At 37.3% G+C, this 20,552-nt stretch overlaps 1 protein-coding gene across 1 annotated transcript in view; it reads right to left on the reverse strand.

Annotated features, from left to right (window-relative positions):
- LOC120533954 (ATP-binding cassette sub-family D member 2-like) overlaps positions 1 to 20,552 on the reverse strand; it is a 122,828-nt gene that overhangs the window by 37,322 nt on the left and 64,954 nt on the right. The window contains exons 4-6 of the mRNA XM_039761106.1: positions 17,985 to 18,153; positions 17,014 to 17,108; positions 16,334 to 16,479 (exon numbers count right to left, since the gene is read on the reverse strand). Coding sequence (XP_039617040.1) covers positions 16,334 to 16,479; positions 17,014 to 17,108; positions 17,985 to 18,153 — 410 coding nt within the window. The remainder of the gene's footprint in view (positions 1 to 16,333; positions 16,480 to 17,013; positions 17,109 to 17,984; positions 18,154 to 20,552) is intronic.

The following is a 20,552-nucleotide window of genomic DNA, read 5'->3' on the forward strand; positions in this document are numbered from 1 at the left end:
ATTTGGGACAGTTTTTTACTTTCTAAAGTTAAGTTCAGGTAAAAGAATGTTATAAGGCCAATTCTTTTTCTATAGTCTCTCTTCCAGAAAGGAAGGAGTGGAGCGGTGTTTCTCTTTAAAGGCAGAAAGCCTTTGAAACCACCTGACAGAACTATTATGTTTCACCTGCACAGTACTCTAGGGTGCCAAGACACTAGGAGCTGTTGGAGGAAACTCTAACATGGTCTCCCTGTAGACAAAACTAATACTCCTGAATCAATGGCTTGAGAAATGAGATTTTAAATTGTATTTTTTAAAACAAACAAGACAAATTTTATTTTAAAATGTTTTCATGGTACATGATTCATAAGGCAGTTATTTAGGATTGGACAGAACAATGACCCTGGTACATTTACTGAGGAGTCTGCATATTTGACACGACTGCACAGTCATTAACTGGTGCTCCAGTTCCTTCCAACATTCAAAACATATGGTGCTTGGTTTAAGTGGAGGCTCTAAAGTGGGACTCTGTGATTGTGGGTGTGTGTATGCATATGCTTTATGAGACAGACTGGCACCTTCATGCTGCTAACATAACTCTCTTATTCCCTGCAATTCTATGATTGAATAAGCAAGTTCAGAAATTGCATGGACAGATAAATGAATGATTTTAAGAGGTTATGTTGGTGCTGGAATTTAAACATTTATTAAAAACATTTTTTACTGTAATAAGGGTTGCATTCTCTTATGCAAAGTCTAAATCTGTCCTCTACCCTCTGAAGCAAAACTCCGACAACTCCAAACCCATGGACTACATATAAAACTGACCTGGAAAGGTCATGTTCTGAATTTGAGAGAGAGACAGAGAGAGAGAGAGAAATGGAGAAACAATGACATGGCTAAAAATTGTCATAATATAAATTCTCTATCAAAGCTATCCTTGTATTTAGAAAAGTTGAGGTCAACAGAAGGTTGCCCAGGTTTTCTTTTGCACAACTTCCTATTTAGCTATTTACACAATCCTGTTCATTCATAATAAAACCTTCTTAATTCCAGTCATAGGGACTAAAACATACTCCAGCTATATTCACCTAAAGCAGGGATCAACACAGTGATGACAGTCTATCATTCTGACACTCACTCACTCACTCACACTCTCTCTCTCTCTCACACACCTACTAAAACCAGGGCCAGCAAAGCGTTGCCATTTACCTGACACTTGTACAGTGCATCCGGAAAGTATTCACAGCGCATCACTTTTTCCACATTTTGTTATGTTTCAGCCTTATTCCAAAATGGATTAAATTCATTTTTTCCTCAAAATTCTACACACAACACCCCATAATGACAACATGAAAAAAGTTTACTTGAGGTTTTTGGAAATTTATTAAAAATAAAAAAACTGAGAAAGCACATGTACATAAGTATCCACTGCCTTTGCCATGAAGCTCGAAATTGAGATCAGGTGCATCCTGTTTCCCCTTGATCATCCTTGAGATGTTTCTGCAGCTTAATTGGAGTCCACCTGTGGTAAATTCAGTTGATTGGACATGATTTGGAAAGGCACACACTGTCTATATAAGGTCCCACAGTTGACAGTTCATGTCAGAGCACAAACCAAGCATGAAGTGAAAGGAATTGTCTGTAGACCTCCGAGACAGGATTGTCTTGAGGCACAAATCTGGGGAAGGTTACAGAAAAATTTCTGCTGCTTTGAAAGTCCCAGTGAGCACAGTGACCTCCATCATCCGTAAGTGGAAGAAGTTCGAAACCACCGGGACTCTTCCTAGAGCTGGCCGGCCATCTAAACTGAGCGATCTGGGGAGAAGGGCCTTAGTCAGGGAGTTGACCAAGAACCCGATGGTCACTCTGTCAGAGCTCCAGAGGTCATCTGTGGAGAGAGGAGAACCTTCCAGAAGGACAACCATCTCTGCAGCAATCCACCAATCAGGCCTGTATGGTAGAGTGGCCAGACGGAAGCCACTCCTTACTAAAAGGCACATGGAAGCCTGCCTGGAGTTTGCCAAAAGGCACCTGAAGGACTCTCAGACCATGAGAAACAAAATTCTCTGGTCTGATGAGACAAAGATTGAACTATTTGGTGTGAATACCAGGCGTCACATTTTGAGGAAACCAGGCACCGCTCATCACCAGGCCAATACATCAAAGCATGGTGGTGGCAGCAGCATGCTGTGGGGATGTTTTTCAGTGGCAGGAACTGGGAGACTAGTCAGGATAAAGGGAAAGATGACTGTAGCAATGTACAGAGACATCCTGGATGAAAACCTGCTCCAGAGCGCTCTTGACCTCAGACTGGGGCGACGGTTCATCTTTCAGCAGGACAACAACCCTAAGCTCACAGCCAAGATATCAAAGGAGTGGCTTCAGGACAACTCTGCGAATGTCCTTGAGTGGCCCAGCCAGAGCCCAGACTTGAATCCGATTGAACATCTCTGAAAAGATCTTAAAATGGCTGTGCACCGACGCTTCCCATCCAACCTGATGGAGCTTGAGAGGTGCTGCAAAGAGGAATTGGCGAAACTGGCCAAGGATAGGTGTGCCAAGCTTGTGGCATCATATTCAAAAAGACTTAAGGTTGTAATTGCTGCCAAAGGTGCATCGACAAAGTATTGAGCAAAGGCTGTGAATACTTACAGTATGTACATGAGATTTCTCAGTTTTTTTATTTTTAATAAATTTGCAAAAACCTCAAGTAAACTTTTTTCACGTTGTCATTATGGGGTGTTGTGTGTAGAATTCTGAGGAAAAAAAATTAATTTAATCCAATTTGTAATAAGGCTGTAACATAACAAAATGTAGAAAAAGTGATGCACTGTGATTACTTTTCGGAAGCACTGCATCTATGGAAAAACAGCTTATTGAGTATGAACTCAAGACTGTGAAGCTACGAGGCAGCAACTCTAACCACAATGTTACCCAGATTTCTATAGGAGAAATTTGTCCACACGTGGTTGGTAGATCATGGTAAAATATTTTCATCCATGCAAGTCATCTTCAATCTGTCAATCATTCTAACAATTCAATTCAAGATGAGCTTCTTAAGTACTAGCCTGGCTCTCAGAAATGTAAGAACCATGTTCTTCACGATACTTTCTTGGTTAAAAGGTTGTAAAAAAATGTCCTGCACAATGAAGAAGGTACTGCCTACCTGCCAAAGCCATGAAGGTTTGATACTGACTGAACAATGATAAAAATATACCTACCTGGGTTTTACAAGGACTGCCCACTGGTACAATTTGATATTTACTAAAGAATTTATACTAAATGGGGGTTGTACTTACTGTTAGCCATTATGAAGGCAATAAGAAGTTAAGCAAAATGACACATTTTATTGCCTAACTTAACAGATTACTATATTTAAACTTTTGAGGCAACTTGCATATTGCAATCTATTCAATTATGCAATAAAAGGTGTAATTTTGCTTGACTTATCATTGTACTAAAGAGTTTATTAAACTTACATAAAAATGGAACTTTATAGGTTTCAAAGAAACTTGTGTTTCTAAAATGTTTTGCCCTAATCATCAAAATAGTATGACAATCCCATAGTGTAGCTATTATATGCAAACCATTGCATACTTTTAAGTGAAAAAAGTCTGCTGGAAAACTGACAAACCTAACATTTAGTCACACAGCTATTCTAAGTCCAGCACAATGGCCATTTACACTTTAAAGAACTGCAATTCAGATAATTATACTATGCCAATAAAATGAACACTACCTTGTTTTTGTGCTGTATTATGTACAATATAAATAATATAACATATACTAGTATTGACTGAAAAACGGTGCCTGCTCTCTGAAGCTTTAGGAATGGACAATCCAGCCTTTGTGAAAGCAGAAAGATATTGATCAGATTCCTGCCACCAGACCTATCTTTACGTATAAAATATTTATCTGAAAGCTGTAATATTTATAGTTTCTCTGTGCACCACCTGTGAGATCTTTTACATCTTTCACTTGCATCATCTCAGGTTTCCTTAAACATCACTGATCCCACCTCATCTGCACAGGACTGATGCTGCTAATGTTACCAGTGACAGCAATCAGTTATTTGTATAAATGTTTTTGACATGCACTTTCTGCAAATGATAATGGTCAGACTAATTTGTTTATATTTTATTCATGGATGTACTTTTTATACAGGAGTGAATGGAAATTTGTTATTGTACTTTCCATATAAATCATACATAGATATCTGTGCCTTTAAGTGAACTCTCAATAATGCAGCTTTACAAAAACAAAAACAAACTGACATTAACTTTAGGTCTGTGTTGCCATCTCTAGGTTTAAGCCTATGGTGTCAATGACACCATTACCCATTTTAAATACTGTACATGCAAATGAATGAACCACAGTTTATAATATTAGCACTATTTTCTTTTCACACCTCTACCCACACAGCCTACAAACATTCATACTAAAACCACTCAAATCAGCTTGTCTTCCACTAAACCAAATACTTAGGCTTTTTGCCATAACAACTCATTTTGCATCAAATTATATTTGATGAAGCTCATGAAGATTCAATACAAATACTGATCACTCCCCACAAAACACAATCATCCAATTTAACAAAAACACTCAAAACACCAATTTCTCAAACAGACACTCCATCCAAGTTACATAGTTGAAAAATAACCTCATGTAGTGTCATGGAGTCCAAGTTTGAGATACTAAGTTAATTACACTCACAAGTTGTGGGTAAGTGCTGTTATGACACCTGGTGGTGTTTGTCTTCTAATGCTAACTATGGGATGCAAGAAGAGTGAAAAATGAAACAGTATAGTGTAATTGTCAGATAAGATCTTTTGGGCTTTTGTTTCAGTCAGGAATATTCTATGATTTAAAAAGTTCACACCAATCTTTCTAGCCCATTCTTACCATAGTATATACGTTTCACAAGCTTTTGTTTTTCTGCTAGTGACATTATTTAGCTGGATATAAGACAATCACAGGTATATTCTTTACTATTTTTTTTATGCTGCTTAAAGCTGGCATTGCATGCAGCACACCCAACATAAAAAATACATGATTTAGTTTTCTAGATAGCTTATCGCTTACTTTAAAGAAATACTCCAGCAAAAATAATTTTTATATGTTACTTACTCCATATCTTTTGTAGTAGTAACCAAGACAAAATGTTGGTCTCACGTTTTCATGTAAGATAGAACAGTTTATGATATAATATAATGTAACGTAATGATGAGCAGTTCTGTCCAATGGTAAACAATGTGAACAATGTCCATCAAATAAAGAAAAAGATCAATATTAGGAATGCATTGTTCACAACATATTTGCTGCATCTTTATGTTCACCCAGTGCTGAGAAGGACATTGCTAAATTTGAAAAATCCATCAAGGTAAGACTGTGTGCTCCTTGCACTTCATGGAAGAGAAGCCAGTATGATGCTCCTGTTTCAAAGAAATGCAGAAACCTTGTGCGGAAAGAACAGACATATATACAGAAAATCATTTTTTCAATTGTTTGCCTATCTCATGTTAACAAGCAATCACAAGGCCACACAGTAGTTAGTGTTGCTGCCAGACTTCCAATGTGCTATTTAACTCAAGCTGCGTGTGTATTTACAAAATGCTACCTATATAGTCTGAACAGTATCTGCTTTTGACAGTATACGGTTTCTTATGCCTGGGTAGCAAAATCTAGACTCTCATTTTCGAGCCAGGAAATCTGGGTCCCCCTGATATCCATTCTCAGGAGATGGTTTAAGTGGGAAAAAGGTTAAGAGGTGGAACAAAATTCTTGTGGCATATAAATCCTATGCAGTCCTGGGGCCTCTATAAAGTTTTGTGTGGAATTAAAAAAGACTTATAAAACCTACCAAATATAGTGCTTATAAATCACAGTCACCTTGTAAATATTTAAATGTGAACATGCCTCAAACACTGTCCTGAAACATCCAAACATGAAACATGCTATTCAACCTCATACATTAGCAATCTCAATGCTGCAGCACTCCATTGGCCAGTAGAGCAGGCCTCCTTCCTGATGTGCTGAGACCCCACCACTGCATTCAATAGTGTCTGGGGCATTATACAGCCTCGCATTTGCGTTCTGGGGGTCTTAAAAAGGCATAAGGCGTTAGGGTCTGAGTGTGTATCCAGTATCACATGGTTCACAAATGATTGCTGTTAAAATGAGTAGTACAGGACATATGAAAAACTGATGGTTCGGCCATTTACCTTACCTTAGCCATTCACCACACACAGTACCTTCAAGTCTGTCAAAACTACTTTTCCCCAAAATAAATGAATCACAAGCTGACTTAGGTTATTGAAACACATTTGCCAGCAACATCATGGCATCACAGATGACTTGCACGTCAAATGAATCTAACATCGTTAAAATAAAGCAGCTTAATTTTTGGCATGTACCCTTATTGCAATATGAAGGCATTCAATTGCTCCGATTACATTAGGAGAACCAGACAGACCAGACAGATTGCTTTTTTATGTTGGCAACAACATGTTTTATGTATGAGCACCCACACTATATGAAAACTGGATGCTGTGCCTCGCCAGCTACTTAATGTCTTTCAGCACAGCAGGTATGATGGAGTGAAGCTTGGCTTAGATAGTTCTGACCTGTTAGCCAGTTCCCTGAGAAGTGGCAACAAGTACCTGATATAAATTGTTGTATAAATACTATTGATTAGATCCTGCCAGGTTTTGAAAAGGTTCTGCACAGATCCTCTAAGTGAGAATTTTATTTTTTCCAATTTCAAATAATATAAAACATCAGTTACCCACTGACTTAAAAGAGGAGAGTTAGGATTCTTCCAGATTAGCAAAATAAGTCTGCGTGCCAATAGTGTAGTAAAGGCAATCAGTTTGTTTGTCCTTCTCCACTTTAAGCAGATCTGGAAGAACACCAAACACAGCTGTTAGTGTATTAGAAAAGATTGTGACACCAAGGCTGTCTGAAAAGCGCTTAAAACGTTTTTGTCCAGAATGATGTTAACTTGGTGCAGGCCCAAAACGTATGACCCAGTGAGGCTGGAGCTTGATTGCAGGGTTCACAGGTAGGATCTTGCCCTGGAAACATTAAGCAAGACAGATGTGCTTGATATATAATTTTGAATTGAATAATAGTATGCTTTGCGCATATGGAGCTTGAGTGAATTCTATGCATTGCTACCTTCCACTCCTTTTCTGATATGTTGAGTGAGAGATCCTCTTCCCATTGTCCTCTTAAATCTTTGAAAGGGAGGGACTGTAAAATATTTTTTATATATTGCAGAAATGCTGTCCGAGTTCTCGAGCAATATTGTTTTCCAGCATAGAGGAAGGTAGGAAGATGTGGAAAATCGGGCAGGTTATGTTTGACAAAGTTTCTGATTTGAAGATAGTGAAAGAAATGTGTTGCTGGAAAATTACATTTGGAATATACAGTAATTGTTCATAGGATGCAAAGATGTCTATTAAAAGATCTCTAAGCAATTTAATCCCAAATGTTTTCCAGATATTAAAAACTGCACATGTTTGCGAGGGTTGAAAAAGGTGGTTCTCATGTAGCAGTCCCACAGATAAAAGATTCTCCATCTTAAAATGCTTTCTACATTGGTTCCATATTCTGAGTGAGTGAAGCACAATTGAGTTATTAGTATATCGGCGATAACTTGCATTTATTGGGGCACAAAGCAGGTAATATAGAGAAGTACTGCAGGATTTTATTTCTGTTGCGGACCAAGCCTGTGTATGTTCATCTATTTGTGTCCAGGTTTTTATAGCTTGTATGTTTGCTGCCTAGTAATAAAACTGAAAGTTAGGTAGAGCCATGCCACCTTCTGTCTTATTTCTTTGTAGAGTCGCTCTTTGGATAAGTGGATGTTTTAGGTTCCAAATAAAAAAGGTCATGGTTGAATCTAATTGCTTAAAGAATGATTTATTGATGTACTGTATATTGGAATGTTTTGAAATAAAAAAAGAAGCTTAGGAAGGATATTCATCTTAACAACGTTAATTCTTCCAGCTAGAGTGAGATGGAGGGTTGACCATCTATGCAAGTCTTGCTTAATTTTTCCATATAGACGGTGAAATTTTGTTGATAAAGAGCTTTATGTTTACTTGTAATATTTACCTCTAGGTATTAAAACTGATCTGCAATGATAAAAGGGAAGGTGTCCAATCTAATATTGTATGCTTGAGAATTCACTGGAAAAAGTACACTTTTATTCAAATTAATTCTGAGGCCAGAGATCTTTTGAAATTCTGTAAGTGCTGTTAAGACTGCAGGCACAGTATTTTGTGAGTCTGATATATACAGTACCATATCATCTGCATATAGAGAAATTTTCTGTTCAAGTCCGTCTCTGATAATCCCCTTTATCTGATAAGCATTTCGACAGTGAACTGCCAGTGGTTCAATGGCGATTGCAAATAGCAGTGGCGACAAGGGACATCCTTATCTGGTACCATGTTCTAGTTTAAAGTAGTCTGAGCAAATGTTAATACAGTACAAACTGAAGCTTCTGGTTGGTATACAGTAGTTTGATCCATGCACAAATATTGATTGTCTCTAGAATCTATAAATGTTGCTAATAACAGGAGAGCTAGCTGAGTGGAGATTTTCTTATAAAATTCGACAGGGAAGCCATCAGGGCCTGTTGCTTTCCCGCTCTGAAGTGAATTTTAAGCATCTAGTAATTCTGATAGCACCAGAGGTTTATGCAATTCCTCTGCAATAAAAATATCTATTTGTGGTATCTGTAATGTATCCAGAAATGCATTAGAATGTGTTTTGTCTTCTTTGAACTCAGAATATAAGGTTTTATAGTAATCTAAATGTGTGCATTATATTTTTATGGTTAATGATTTTATCTCCGTTCGTGTTGTTGATTGCTGGGATTGTATTTCGAACTTCTTGCTTGTGGATTTGTTGAGCTAAGAGCTTATTAGCTTTCTCTCCGTGTTAATAGTTATGATGTCTTGATTTAAAAATGAGTTGTTCAGTTTCTTTGGTTGTTAAGAGGTTGAGCTTTGAATGCAGAGCCTCTCTTTCCCTATGAAGATCTTCATTTGGACACCTGGCATGTTCTTGATCTATTCTAGTAATTTCACTGGTTAGCTCTGATAACTTCTTAGTTTCTAATTTATTTCTGTGGGAAAGATATGAAATAGTCTGTCCTCTTAAGAAGGCCTGTAGAGTTTCCCTAGAGTATTCCTGCAGAGACCTCTAAGGATGTATTTGTCTCTAGGAAGAAACTGATTTGTTTTGTTATAAATTCTGTACAGTTCTCATCTGCTAATAGAAGTGGGTTAAGATGCCATCTGCGAGATTAGTATGTGGGACATAATGATTTCAGCTCCAAGATCAGAGGGGCATAGTCAGAAATAACAATAGCGTCATACTTGCAAGATTTAATCGCAGGCAAGAAATTATTATCTATAAAGAAATAATCAATTCTTAAGTAACAACGATGCACTGGTGAGTAGAGTTATTGCCATGCAGCCTACTGTTACGTAGGAAGTTATAATTATAAGGATTAAAAGGATAGATTAGGTATAGCTTGCTCTCTTCCCACCCTTATCTTACCACCCCACCCCATTTTGCCTCCCATGTGAGGCTGGACCCCACTTCACAAAGTCCCGGTCCTTTGACATACCTAGAGAAAGAGCACGTCCAAAACAAAACAAGCTCCACAGCAGCGGCATTTGAGGATTAAAAAGTAGAGATATCTATTGCCGATAAAATCTAAATATTATAAGCATAAAATATAATCATCAACAGTCTTGAAATATTAAGACAGTAAACCCAGGGAATGGTGTTAAAAAGTGGCCCTGAATAAGCATAGTAAACCCTAATGCAATAATAACAATAACCCATGGGTATGATGTTAAACAGTCTCCTTTAGAATAGTTAAAAATCAAAAGAAAAAAAAGAAAGAACTACTTTAATTTCTTCCACACATACACATGTTATTATAATTAAAACATAAACAAAAAGTAGCCGAGAAGAAAAAAGGATGTATATTAATGGTACCAGTATCACTGCAAGTGGATTACACAGCAGGTAATATCTTCTTGCCATACCATGACAGGATGCGACTCACTTTCGTATTTCAAAAAAGCGTTGGGATCAGCTTTCTTAACTCCTTTTCTGCTTCCTCCTTGGAGGAGAAGATATTTGTCTTGAATATCTACTTTCAATTTGGCAGGATACAAGAGGCTGTATCTAATATCGGCTTTCCGTAACCGCTGTTTAATGTTGTAAAAAGCTGCACATTTAGCAGCTGTTGAGGCAGAGAAATTAGGGAAAATACGAATGTGGTTATTTTCAAATATAATCTCTTGTTTGTGTCTGAGAAGTGCCATTACATTAAGCTTAAATTGCAATCACTCGAAATGGACAATTAAGGACCTAGGTTTAGAGGTATTTGATCCATGTATACGATAAGCTGCCGCTATCTCGGTATCTGATTTAAAGTCCTCTCCAATTATTTTTGAGAATAGTTCAGCTATGAATTTAACCGGGTTTGGACTTTCACGGTTCTCAGGTAGACCTTCAATTCTAATATTATTCCTTCTGCATCCATCTTCCAGAGCCGCAAGTCTGTCTCCGAGTTTTTTGCATTCAGAATTCGCAGCTGTAGCTTTTCCATTGGCATTAGCTGCCAATTGTTTCGCTTTTTCAATTCGAGCCGTGAATGTCTGGTTAACGTCTTCCAGCTGATCAGCAAGTTCTCTCAGTTTAGGTGCATTTTCCTGAATGTGTTCCTCAATTTTTCTCAACGTATCTTTAAAGACTACATCAAAACGATTATACTGTATATACGTTTTTCCAAGTCTTTATATTCCTACCGCATCTCTTGCAGCTCCAGCCGCAGCTTCTCATTTGTCTTCTCGAATGTCTTAAGCAAGTTATTTCTTTCTTTCTTAATATTTTTCTGAATGTCTTTCTTGAGCTCACTTATGGCCATGGCCAATATTGCGATCATTTTCTTCAGTTCTGAGAAATCATTTCGGCTTTCGTGCTCCGTGAGTGAAGTGGCAACCCCAGTTATAGCTGATGCAAAGCAAAGACTGCAAGGCCATTTCTAGTTTCAAGTGATCTTCTGGAATCGGCGCGCTATCGTGACCTACATTGCTTGCACCTTTGCTCCTATTTTCGCTTTTGACTGGAGATGTTGCAATGGAGTGGGGTCCTGGGAAGTCAGTTGTTTCACCTGCCAGTTCCACGTCAGTCTCCGAAAGGCCATACCTTGCACTTGCATTTGGGCCTGATGTCTGTCTAGACTTGGGTGTAGTTTTAGGTTTCTTTAATGATTCTTTCTGACCCCCTTTCTTGTTACTCATGTTTACAGTGGGATGCAAAAGTTTGGGCAACCTTGTCAATAGTCATTATTTTCCTGTATAAATCATTGGTTGTTACGATTAAAAATGTCAGTTAAATATATCATATAGGAGACACACACAGTGATATTTGAGAAGTGAAATGAAGTTTATTGGATTTACAGAAAGTGTGCAATAATTGTTCAAACAAAATCAGGCAGGTGCATAAATTTGGGCACCACAAAAAAGAAATGAAATCAATATTTAGTAGATGCGCCTTTTGCAGAAAATTACAGCCTCTAAATGCTTCCTGTAGGTTCCAATGAGAGTCTGGATTGTGGTTGAAGGTATTTTGGACCATTCCTCTTTACAAAACATCTCTAGTTCATTCAGGTTTGATGGCTTCCGAGCATGGACAGCTCTCTTTAACTCACACCACAGATTTTCAATTATATTCAGGTCTGGGGACTGAGATGGCCATTCCAGAATGTTGTACTTGGTCCTCTGCATGAATACCTTAGTGGATTTTGAGCAGTGTTTCGGGTCGTTGTCTTGTTGAAAGATCCAGCCCCGGCGCAGCTTCAGCTTTGTTACTGATTCCTGGACATTGGTCTCCAGAATCTGCTGATACTGAGTGGAATCCATGCGTCCCTCAACTTTGACAAGATTCCCAGTCCCTGCACTGGCCACACAGTCCCATAGCATGATGGAACCACCACCATATTTTACTGTAGGTAGCAGGTGTTTTTCTTGGAATGCTGTGTTCTTTTTCCTCCATGCATAACACCCTTTGTTATGCCCAAATAACTCAATTTTAGTTTCATCAGTCCACAGCACCTTATTCCAAAATGAAGCTGGTTTGTCCAAATGTGCTTGAGCATACCTCAAGCGGCTCTGTTTGTGCTGTGGGTGGAGAAAAGGCTTCCTCTGCATCACTCTCGCATACAGCATCTCCTTGTGTAAAGTGCGAATGGTTGAGCGATGCACAGTGACTCCATCTGCTGCAAGATGATGTTGTAGGTCTTTGGTGCTGGTCTGTGGGTTGCATCTGACTGTTCTCACCATTCGTCTCTTGGCTGCATTTATATGTTTTGTATGTGTGTGGGTTTATCTCTGTGGATGGGGTGGTACAGCAATTTTTGTTTCTTTTGACCTTTTCTTTGAAATTCATAGTTTTTAAATAAATGGTCCACCAATGTTTACCATCCAACCTGACAGAACTGGAGAGGATCTGCAAGGATAAACGGCAGAGGATCCCCAAATCCAGGTGTGAAAAACTTGTTGCATCTTTCCCAAGAAGACTCATGGCTGTATTAGCTCAAAAGGGTGCTTCTACTAAATACTGAGCAAAGGGTCTGAATACTTAGGACCATGTGATATTTCAGTTTTTCTTTTTTAACAAATCTGCAACAATTTCAAAAATTCTTTTTTTTCTCTGTCAATATGGGGTGCTGTGTGTACATTAATGAGGAAAAAAAAATTTACTTAAATGATTTTAGCAAATGGCTGCAACATAACAAAGAGTGAAAAATTGAAGGGGGTCTGAATACTTTCCGTACCCACTGTATATTCATGAAGGGGAGAATTAATAGAATATATGCAGCTTATTTAATAATTCACAGTCAAAGCCTGTTTCAAAGATTTATTGTGAGCTGAGGCAAGTATTGTTATTTTCCATTATGGATAAGAGTAGTGCTAGTTCACAAGAACTTTTCTGGCATCACTCATTTATACTTGCAAGGCTGACACTTGAGGTCAAGCTATTACACCCTTGCAGGAAATCATTAGTTTGGATTGAATGCTGATATAGTATATACATTTGGCTACTAACTGAAGATAAAAAAGTACAACTCAAGCCTGGCATGATTTAAGAGCCAAACTTGATTTGTGTTGGTGTGTTTCATGGATCTAGATTTCAGAATTTCAACCTGGCACCTAGTTATTATCCATTTAGAGTATGCACATTCTCCTCCTGTCTTTGTAGGTTTTCCTTCAGTATACACCCCAAAGACGTGTGTTAGGTTAACGGGCAACTCTAAATTAGCTGCAGTGTGTTTGATTCCTACATCGTGCCTAATGCTGTCATGATTGGCTTTGCTCAACTGGAAATATATCAAAAGGGCAAGGTGAATATTTTATATGTTGCAAAATTCTTCATAAAAATGTAATATAATAAACAAAAGATACCGATGTACCAATAAATGAACATATCAGAACTTAAGAACTCAAACTTAAGTTTGTAATACTCTAATGGACATCTTAGGATGCCTAAAATGTTAAAATCTTAGTAAAATCTTAGGACGCTCCACGGCCTGGAATTACAGCCAACAGTTTAGAATTGTCATTTATGAATTTTTTTCTTGCAGTGACATGATGGATATAATTTTTTGGAACATCCTTTCTTGCAGCTCAAAGAGTGTAACACTTTTTTTTCTGTGACAGTGTCAGGATTATTTTCAACCAGCCATGATGTGTTACTATCAGGTATAATCCCGAGCTTTGCCAGGATACCCCAATTCCAATGTTGCATACTCCTAACTGTTTTGTGAAGTTAAATGTTTGGCCCCTATACGATCGGTGTAAGAACTTGGTCCGCATTACCGGCAGTAAGTCGAACCCGTTTCCAGTGAGAGCTGGACTCCGCCAGGGCTGCCCTTTGTCACCGATTCTGTTCATAACTTTTATGGACAGAATTTCTTGGCAGAGCCAGGGCGTTAAGGGGGTCTGGTTTGGTGGGCTCAGGATTGGGTCACTGCTTTTTGCAGATGCTGCTGTCCTGTTTGCTTCATCAGGCCAGGGAGCGAGATCCTGCTCCAAGTGGAGGAGTTCAAGTATCTTGGGGTCTTGTTCATGAGTGAGGGAAGAATGGAGCGTGAGGTTGACAGCCGGATCGGTGTGGCATCCGCAGTGATGCGGGCTCTGCATCGGTCTGTCGTAGTGAAAAAGGAGCTGAGCTGTAAGGCAAAGCTCTCAATTTACCAGTCGATCTATGTTCCTACCCTCACCTATGGTCATGAGCTATCGGTAGTGATCGAAAGAACGAGATCGCGAATACAAATGCCTGAAATTAATTTCCTCCGCAGGGTGTCTGGGCTTTCCCTTAAAGATAGGGTGAGAAGCTCGGTCATCCAGGAGGGGCTCAGAGTAGAGTCGCTGCTCCTCCGCATCGAGAGGAGTTAGATGAAGTGGCTCGGGCATCTGATGAGGATGCCTCCTGGAAACCTCCATGGTGAGGTGTTCTGGGCACGTCTAACCGGGAGGAGGCCCTGGGGAAAACCCAGGACACGCTGGAGGGACTGTGTCTCTCAGCTGGCCTGGGAACGCCTTGGGATTCCCCTGGAAGAGTTACAAGAAGTGGCCGGGGAGAGTGAAGTCTGGGTATCTCTGCTCAAGCTGCTGCCCCTGTGACCCGACCGAGGATAAGTGGAATAGGATGGATGGATAAATAATAGTAACTATTCATGAGTCATGTATTGTGAGAAGTACAGAATAAAAGCAAGTCATTCGGGGGTTGTTCTAACATTGTGCCTCTCAGTCTCTGCAAAAAGAATTATTACTAAATTATTTAGCTTAATATTTCTGGATTTCCAGATTTTTTCTAAATACTTAAAAAATTCATAAAGCTTTTGTTTTAAATTGCTTTTGGAATCACTTACTGGAGATTAACCAATTATTCAAATCTGTTTTAGTACACCTTAACATATTATTTATTGTCTTCAATTAAATCATTAAACCTTCTTTATTGTTTTTAAAGAAGTATCGCAACAAAGTGGAATTTATGTAGAACATGTGTAATTTATTAAAGTAAATCACTTATCCCCTATTAGAATCTGCTTAGAACTAGATGAAAAATCCATCTCAGTAAACCTAATTATTTACTTGAGATACAACACTCTGCACAAAATACTATGTTAATAGGAGAAAAATATTCATCTGAGTAAATTATTTCATCCTTAGTGGATAAGCCACAGTTGAGGTGCTATCAGAAATCTCTTGATACCTTTATGAGATATAGTGGGATTAACAATGGATGGCAAGGTGATGTTATTGTTCCAAAAGCATGAATTTAACTAAGATTTAATAGTTTTCTATAGTATTAATACTGGTTGAGTGAAAAATTTAGTTCAAAACCTATTTCTTCCATTTATCAAATTTAAGTTTGTTATTTCGCTAAACATTAAAGGAACTATTCCCATGTGGTATGATTTGTTCACTTTTAATTTATTGTATGTTTTCTTGTATAGAGTTATGCAATCTTGTAATTTTTTAGGGTTTTATCTTGCTCATGAATCCAATTACACTGCTATTTTTTATTCTATGCATGATTTTGTTTTGTAAATATTTTTGAGCCGTTTTCACCTCAGTTTTGTCTATGATGGGCGCTGCTATTTTGTCTAGCGATTGTTAGAAACACATTCCGCAGTATTTACGGGGTGTGTCCTCAGAAGTCATGACCCTAACATTGCAACACGACCAATTAAAATGTCAGTAGTTGATGTGGTTCCCTATCTATGTTTGTGGACAAAATCCTTTGTTGTCAAATGTGTTTTTCTTTTTCAAAACTCTTCTTTTTTCTAGTTTTCCTAGTTCTCAAAATTGAATACATTTCTTGACTATGATCTGAGTTTCTTGATTTGGTATTGGAGAAAGTTAGTTTTAATGTTCTAGTTTTTCAACCTATTTTTTGTTTTTGACAATGTCTTTTCCACCGATCCTTCTCTAAAAGCCTTGCTGTGTACATCTAAGCATAACAGCAACTCATTTTTACACAAAACAGTTTTTTATTTCAGCTGAAGTTTTGCCCACCAATGTTCCTTTTATCTTTGAAATCTGATAAACCAACAGACATTTTATTCTGTTAAATAATGGCAGTCTGATGAAAATTTCAGTACTGTACTGCACAATATTGTTTAACCACTTGAAAAGGTCAAATATTACCATACTGAAAAAAATAAGCTATTTTCTCTAGACAAATTGTCTAATAAATCCAGTAACTGTTACATTTCAGTCAGTGGATATTCAGTAATGAGAGATGTTGTTACCTTTGAGGGATATAGAACATATGCTGAGGAGGTGGTTTATATAACACTCCACCATAGACAGGCCAAAGTCCACTAAGTATTCGAAATAACGAGCTTTTTCCACAGCCATTTGGACCAGTTATTAAGAGATGCATTTTTTCTTCCACCTAATAATACAAAAGTTATGTTAGAACAGCAACAGCTATATTTTTGACAAAACAATTAAGACATGAGTTTGTAACAATAAATTATTTTCTGTAAAGCACAAGAACCACCAATGAAAAACCTCATGAATCATTAACCTCTGTCCATTTTCCTACTTTATTAGGTTTGTTACATGAATTTGGCTTTTGCCTAGCTATTTTCTATTTTTTGTGCTGTAATTTGTCTGTTTTTTGAAACATGTCTCCTTAAACTACTATATTCTGACTAGCTCCTGTAGTTCTCGTCTATTAGTCTGTATTTCAGAAATTTAGTTTTTATGTTCTCCAGTTTCCCTTCTCAGTATCATGTATCAGGATTTATCAATCATCACAAGTCACTTTTGTCTTGTTTTCTAACAAGGTGACCCTGTGACGTAAACATGGATCCCACCTGAAGGGGAAAAAGTATCTAGGAGGATGAAGACAAAATGGAATATGAAATCGTCTTATGGTGGCTTGACAATTATAATGCATATGGCATGCTTGCTAATTACTCACCTTAAAATTCAAACTGGATACTACCATATCTCCATTTGGAGTGATGACAGGCACATTTTCACATATTATTCCGTTATCCACATCAATAACATTTCCTATATGTATATATATAAAAGAGCTGTATTATTATGATTACACCCTGAATGCCAATAAAATTATGTTTTTAAAGAGGATTTCTGTAACTACCTAAAATGCAACATCACTATATAAAGTACAAAATATAGAAAATAATAACTTTCTTATTAAGATTAGCTTATTTCCACAATTTTTATATTTAGAGTTTCATTAATCGGAAGCAAAAATCTGCCAAGAATATTTAAGCTATTAAATTTACCACAATAATGATAAATTTCTGAAGGTTAAAAGTCAAGGGGTTTGCCAGAATATAGAGTGCTTAGGGTTATTGCCTAAAATAACATATTTTTCATTTACTGTGTATAGGAAAATAAATATTTTGAGATAACAGAAAACTGAAACTCTTAGTCCAAGCTTTGACACCAGAAGCACTATTAAAAGTAATGTGTTTCATAACAGCTGCTACATACATGCTGTAAATCAGGCTTCAAAAACACATTAATCATAAATATATTCCATAAAGCAATATTTGTTAAATATAAAATTCATCATACATTTCAATAAGAAAATAGATTACCTGTTCAATAAATGAAAAATAAAAGCATGTCCATCAACATAAATCAAGACATATGCAAATATTAAACTAGACAACAAATGGTGCATAATAATAAATTTGCTTGAACATATACATCATAAAATAGTTTAAATAAAATTTACATTTTTAAATTGCAAAAAGAAAATCCATTTTTTCTATTTACAAGACAGCTGAAGAAAGTGGACTCTACAAACAATAGACTAATAAAATAATAAATATATCTTTGCAAAGAGAAAACAAACTGCTAAAAAAAGTGCAAAGAGAAGAAAACTGCTAAAAAAGTGACATTATTCATAGTTACCTTTGATCTCAAGAGGGCCATCAATGTGCATTTCAGGTCTAGTAATGTTTTTGTTATCAGAGGCAGCTACCTGGGTGACAGCAGAACGCTTGTAAAGTCCATTTTGAACTTCATCAAATACCACAAACATGTTGTGTACCCGTGCTGTATACCCTGCCAGTTCAGTTACCTATCCCAAAAAAAAAAAAAAAAGTCATACAGATGATACTTACAGATTTATTGATATTCTGATGAAATCAAAATTTACCTATTTTTCTGAACTATATTTTAATAGTCTTTCTAAATTCAAAAGGCATGCATAGTGACCAAGAAAGATTAGACAGGAGAGGAACCGAGTCTGAAGAAGTTTGAACAGCACCGAAGTACACATTATTACACTAGTGCAGGAGTTGTTGCATTCGATCCTGGAGGGTTGCAGTGACTACAGGTTGTTTTTCCAATCCAATTAATTCATTAGGGCCAGTCCTTCCTGATATTGAAACTTGTTGCTTAATTTTATGGCTTGCTAGTGCTTTGATTCTGGAATATGAAGATCTTACAAGGTAGAGTTCTCTTTTCTGATAATATTATCCAAATGAATTGTAAAACAAAGCAAAGTAGTAATTGTCAGCACTTCACTTTTCTTCGCCACAGTTTCTTTAAATATTCTATAAAAATTTTATTTAAAAAGATATTTCATGATGAACACACACAGCTAAAAATGGTACCAAGTTAGATCAGTTTTTCTCTAACTCAGTCTGGGGGCTCATTGTAACTGCAAATTTTGTTTTAATAAATTTACCTCAAACTGATCTGTTTTTCTGCAATCAGAAATGCACAGAAGTGTGAAATGTATAGAAATTACATGAATTTAGAAATATTTGTATTTAAGTTCCAAGCTTTAAATGTTGTTGTTGCCGTTTTACTTTTAATACAACTTTTTTATTCTTTTTTTGTTAGATTCTAATTAAGGAAGCAATGATAATTCACAAGCAGCAGAAGAGACACCTACACAATCAATACTAAAAGACTGCAGCTACTTAAAGCTAGCATGCTGAATCTATACTAATAAAAGGCAAAGCCCTCACTCACTGACTCATCACTAATTCTCCAACTTCCCGTGTAGGTAGAAGGCTGAAATTTGGCAGGCTCATTCCTTACAGCTTACTTACAAAAGTTGGGCAGGTTTCATTTCGAAATTATACGCGTAATGGTCATAACTGGAACCTATTTTTACATCCATATACTATAATAGTTTTCTGCTCGATGTTGTAATTTAGTGCCTGCCCATAGAAGGCCGTCCGTCAGCGGCATTCCAATAGAAACACTGCCGCTAAATATTCACGGGTGAAGGACTGTGCTTATGCAGAGGAAGATGAGATGGTCAGGGTGGTGTTTGGCGAAACTGCGAGAGAAACTTAAGTTCCGGGTCTTAGCTAACATTAAATGCAGCCGTGGACATCGCACGAGATGGCACCAGCACAGCAGGGAACCTTCGATGCATGTACACCGAGCGGCTCACGTGAAATGACGCAGTGCACAGACAAAAAGCAATAGTTCCAAAGAGTGCTGAACAAAAACCGAATTACACAATTGAGAAGGCAGCAAAAAAATATGAAGCATGTGATACACACAAGCATATACTGCGAAACAAAGCACACGGTGGAAAAAGTTAATGTTCCGCTAAAGGAAGGCAGTGTAAAAAAAAACCCGTGCATGCAGTGTGTCACGTCTCAGACAAAGAGTATGACAAGCTGTTTATTGATGCAGTAAGATACGAATCGATGAATGAAACCTGTTATCTTTACTACGATTGACAAACACGGAATGTAACTTGAACACAACACATCCTACAAATACAAACCTGATTGAAAGAAATAATGATAATCAAATCCTTGATGACAGCAACACTCACAAAACAATTACTGTATATTGACATTCATGTTACGTTATTTTTAAAATGTTCCATTTTCTTTTTCGTAATTTCTTTAACACACTACTTCTCCGCTGCGAAGCGCGGGTATATATATATATGTATATATATACCCCGATCTACATACTCTCAAATAGACAAACCACACGCCGTGGCGCAATGGTAGAAGCTTCGCCTTTAGCGCCGACGTCCGAGGTTCGATTCCCGAGAGGGGGTGCACTGAATATGTACACGCGCTTCCCGATTCATTTTACCCTCGCATCCCCTTGGTTTGAGACGTATGAAAAAATATGCGGTTAACGCAGAAAGACACATCACCAATTGGCTTTATGAATAATGGATACTTTATTCGCCATCAATGATTGTTTTGGTAAAGCCATACTCAGTGTATTCATTAGATGAACGGTAAAAAAGTAAGAGCGAGGGGAGGGTGACTTATTGAGGCACGCAGGTGAAACCACAATAGCACGCGGGCTTGATCTGAATTCGAAAAAATATATCTTTTCAAGTTCTATTTAGTCAACACAAATATCTTTGGTTGGAACGTAAGGCGAATTTACTCTCTACATTTGTATGGTGAAGAAAAATTTATGCAATAATGCCTACATTTAACTTACATTCCTACCAAAGATATTTCTGTCAACTAAATAAAAATT

Source organism: Polypterus senegalus, chromosome 8 (genome assembly GCF_016835505.1).
Source record: "Polypterus senegalus isolate Bchr_013 chromosome 8, ASM1683550v1, whole genome shotgun sequence".
Lineage (NCBI taxonomy): Eukaryota > Metazoa > Chordata > Cladistia > Polypteriformes > Polypteridae > Polypterus > Polypterus senegalus.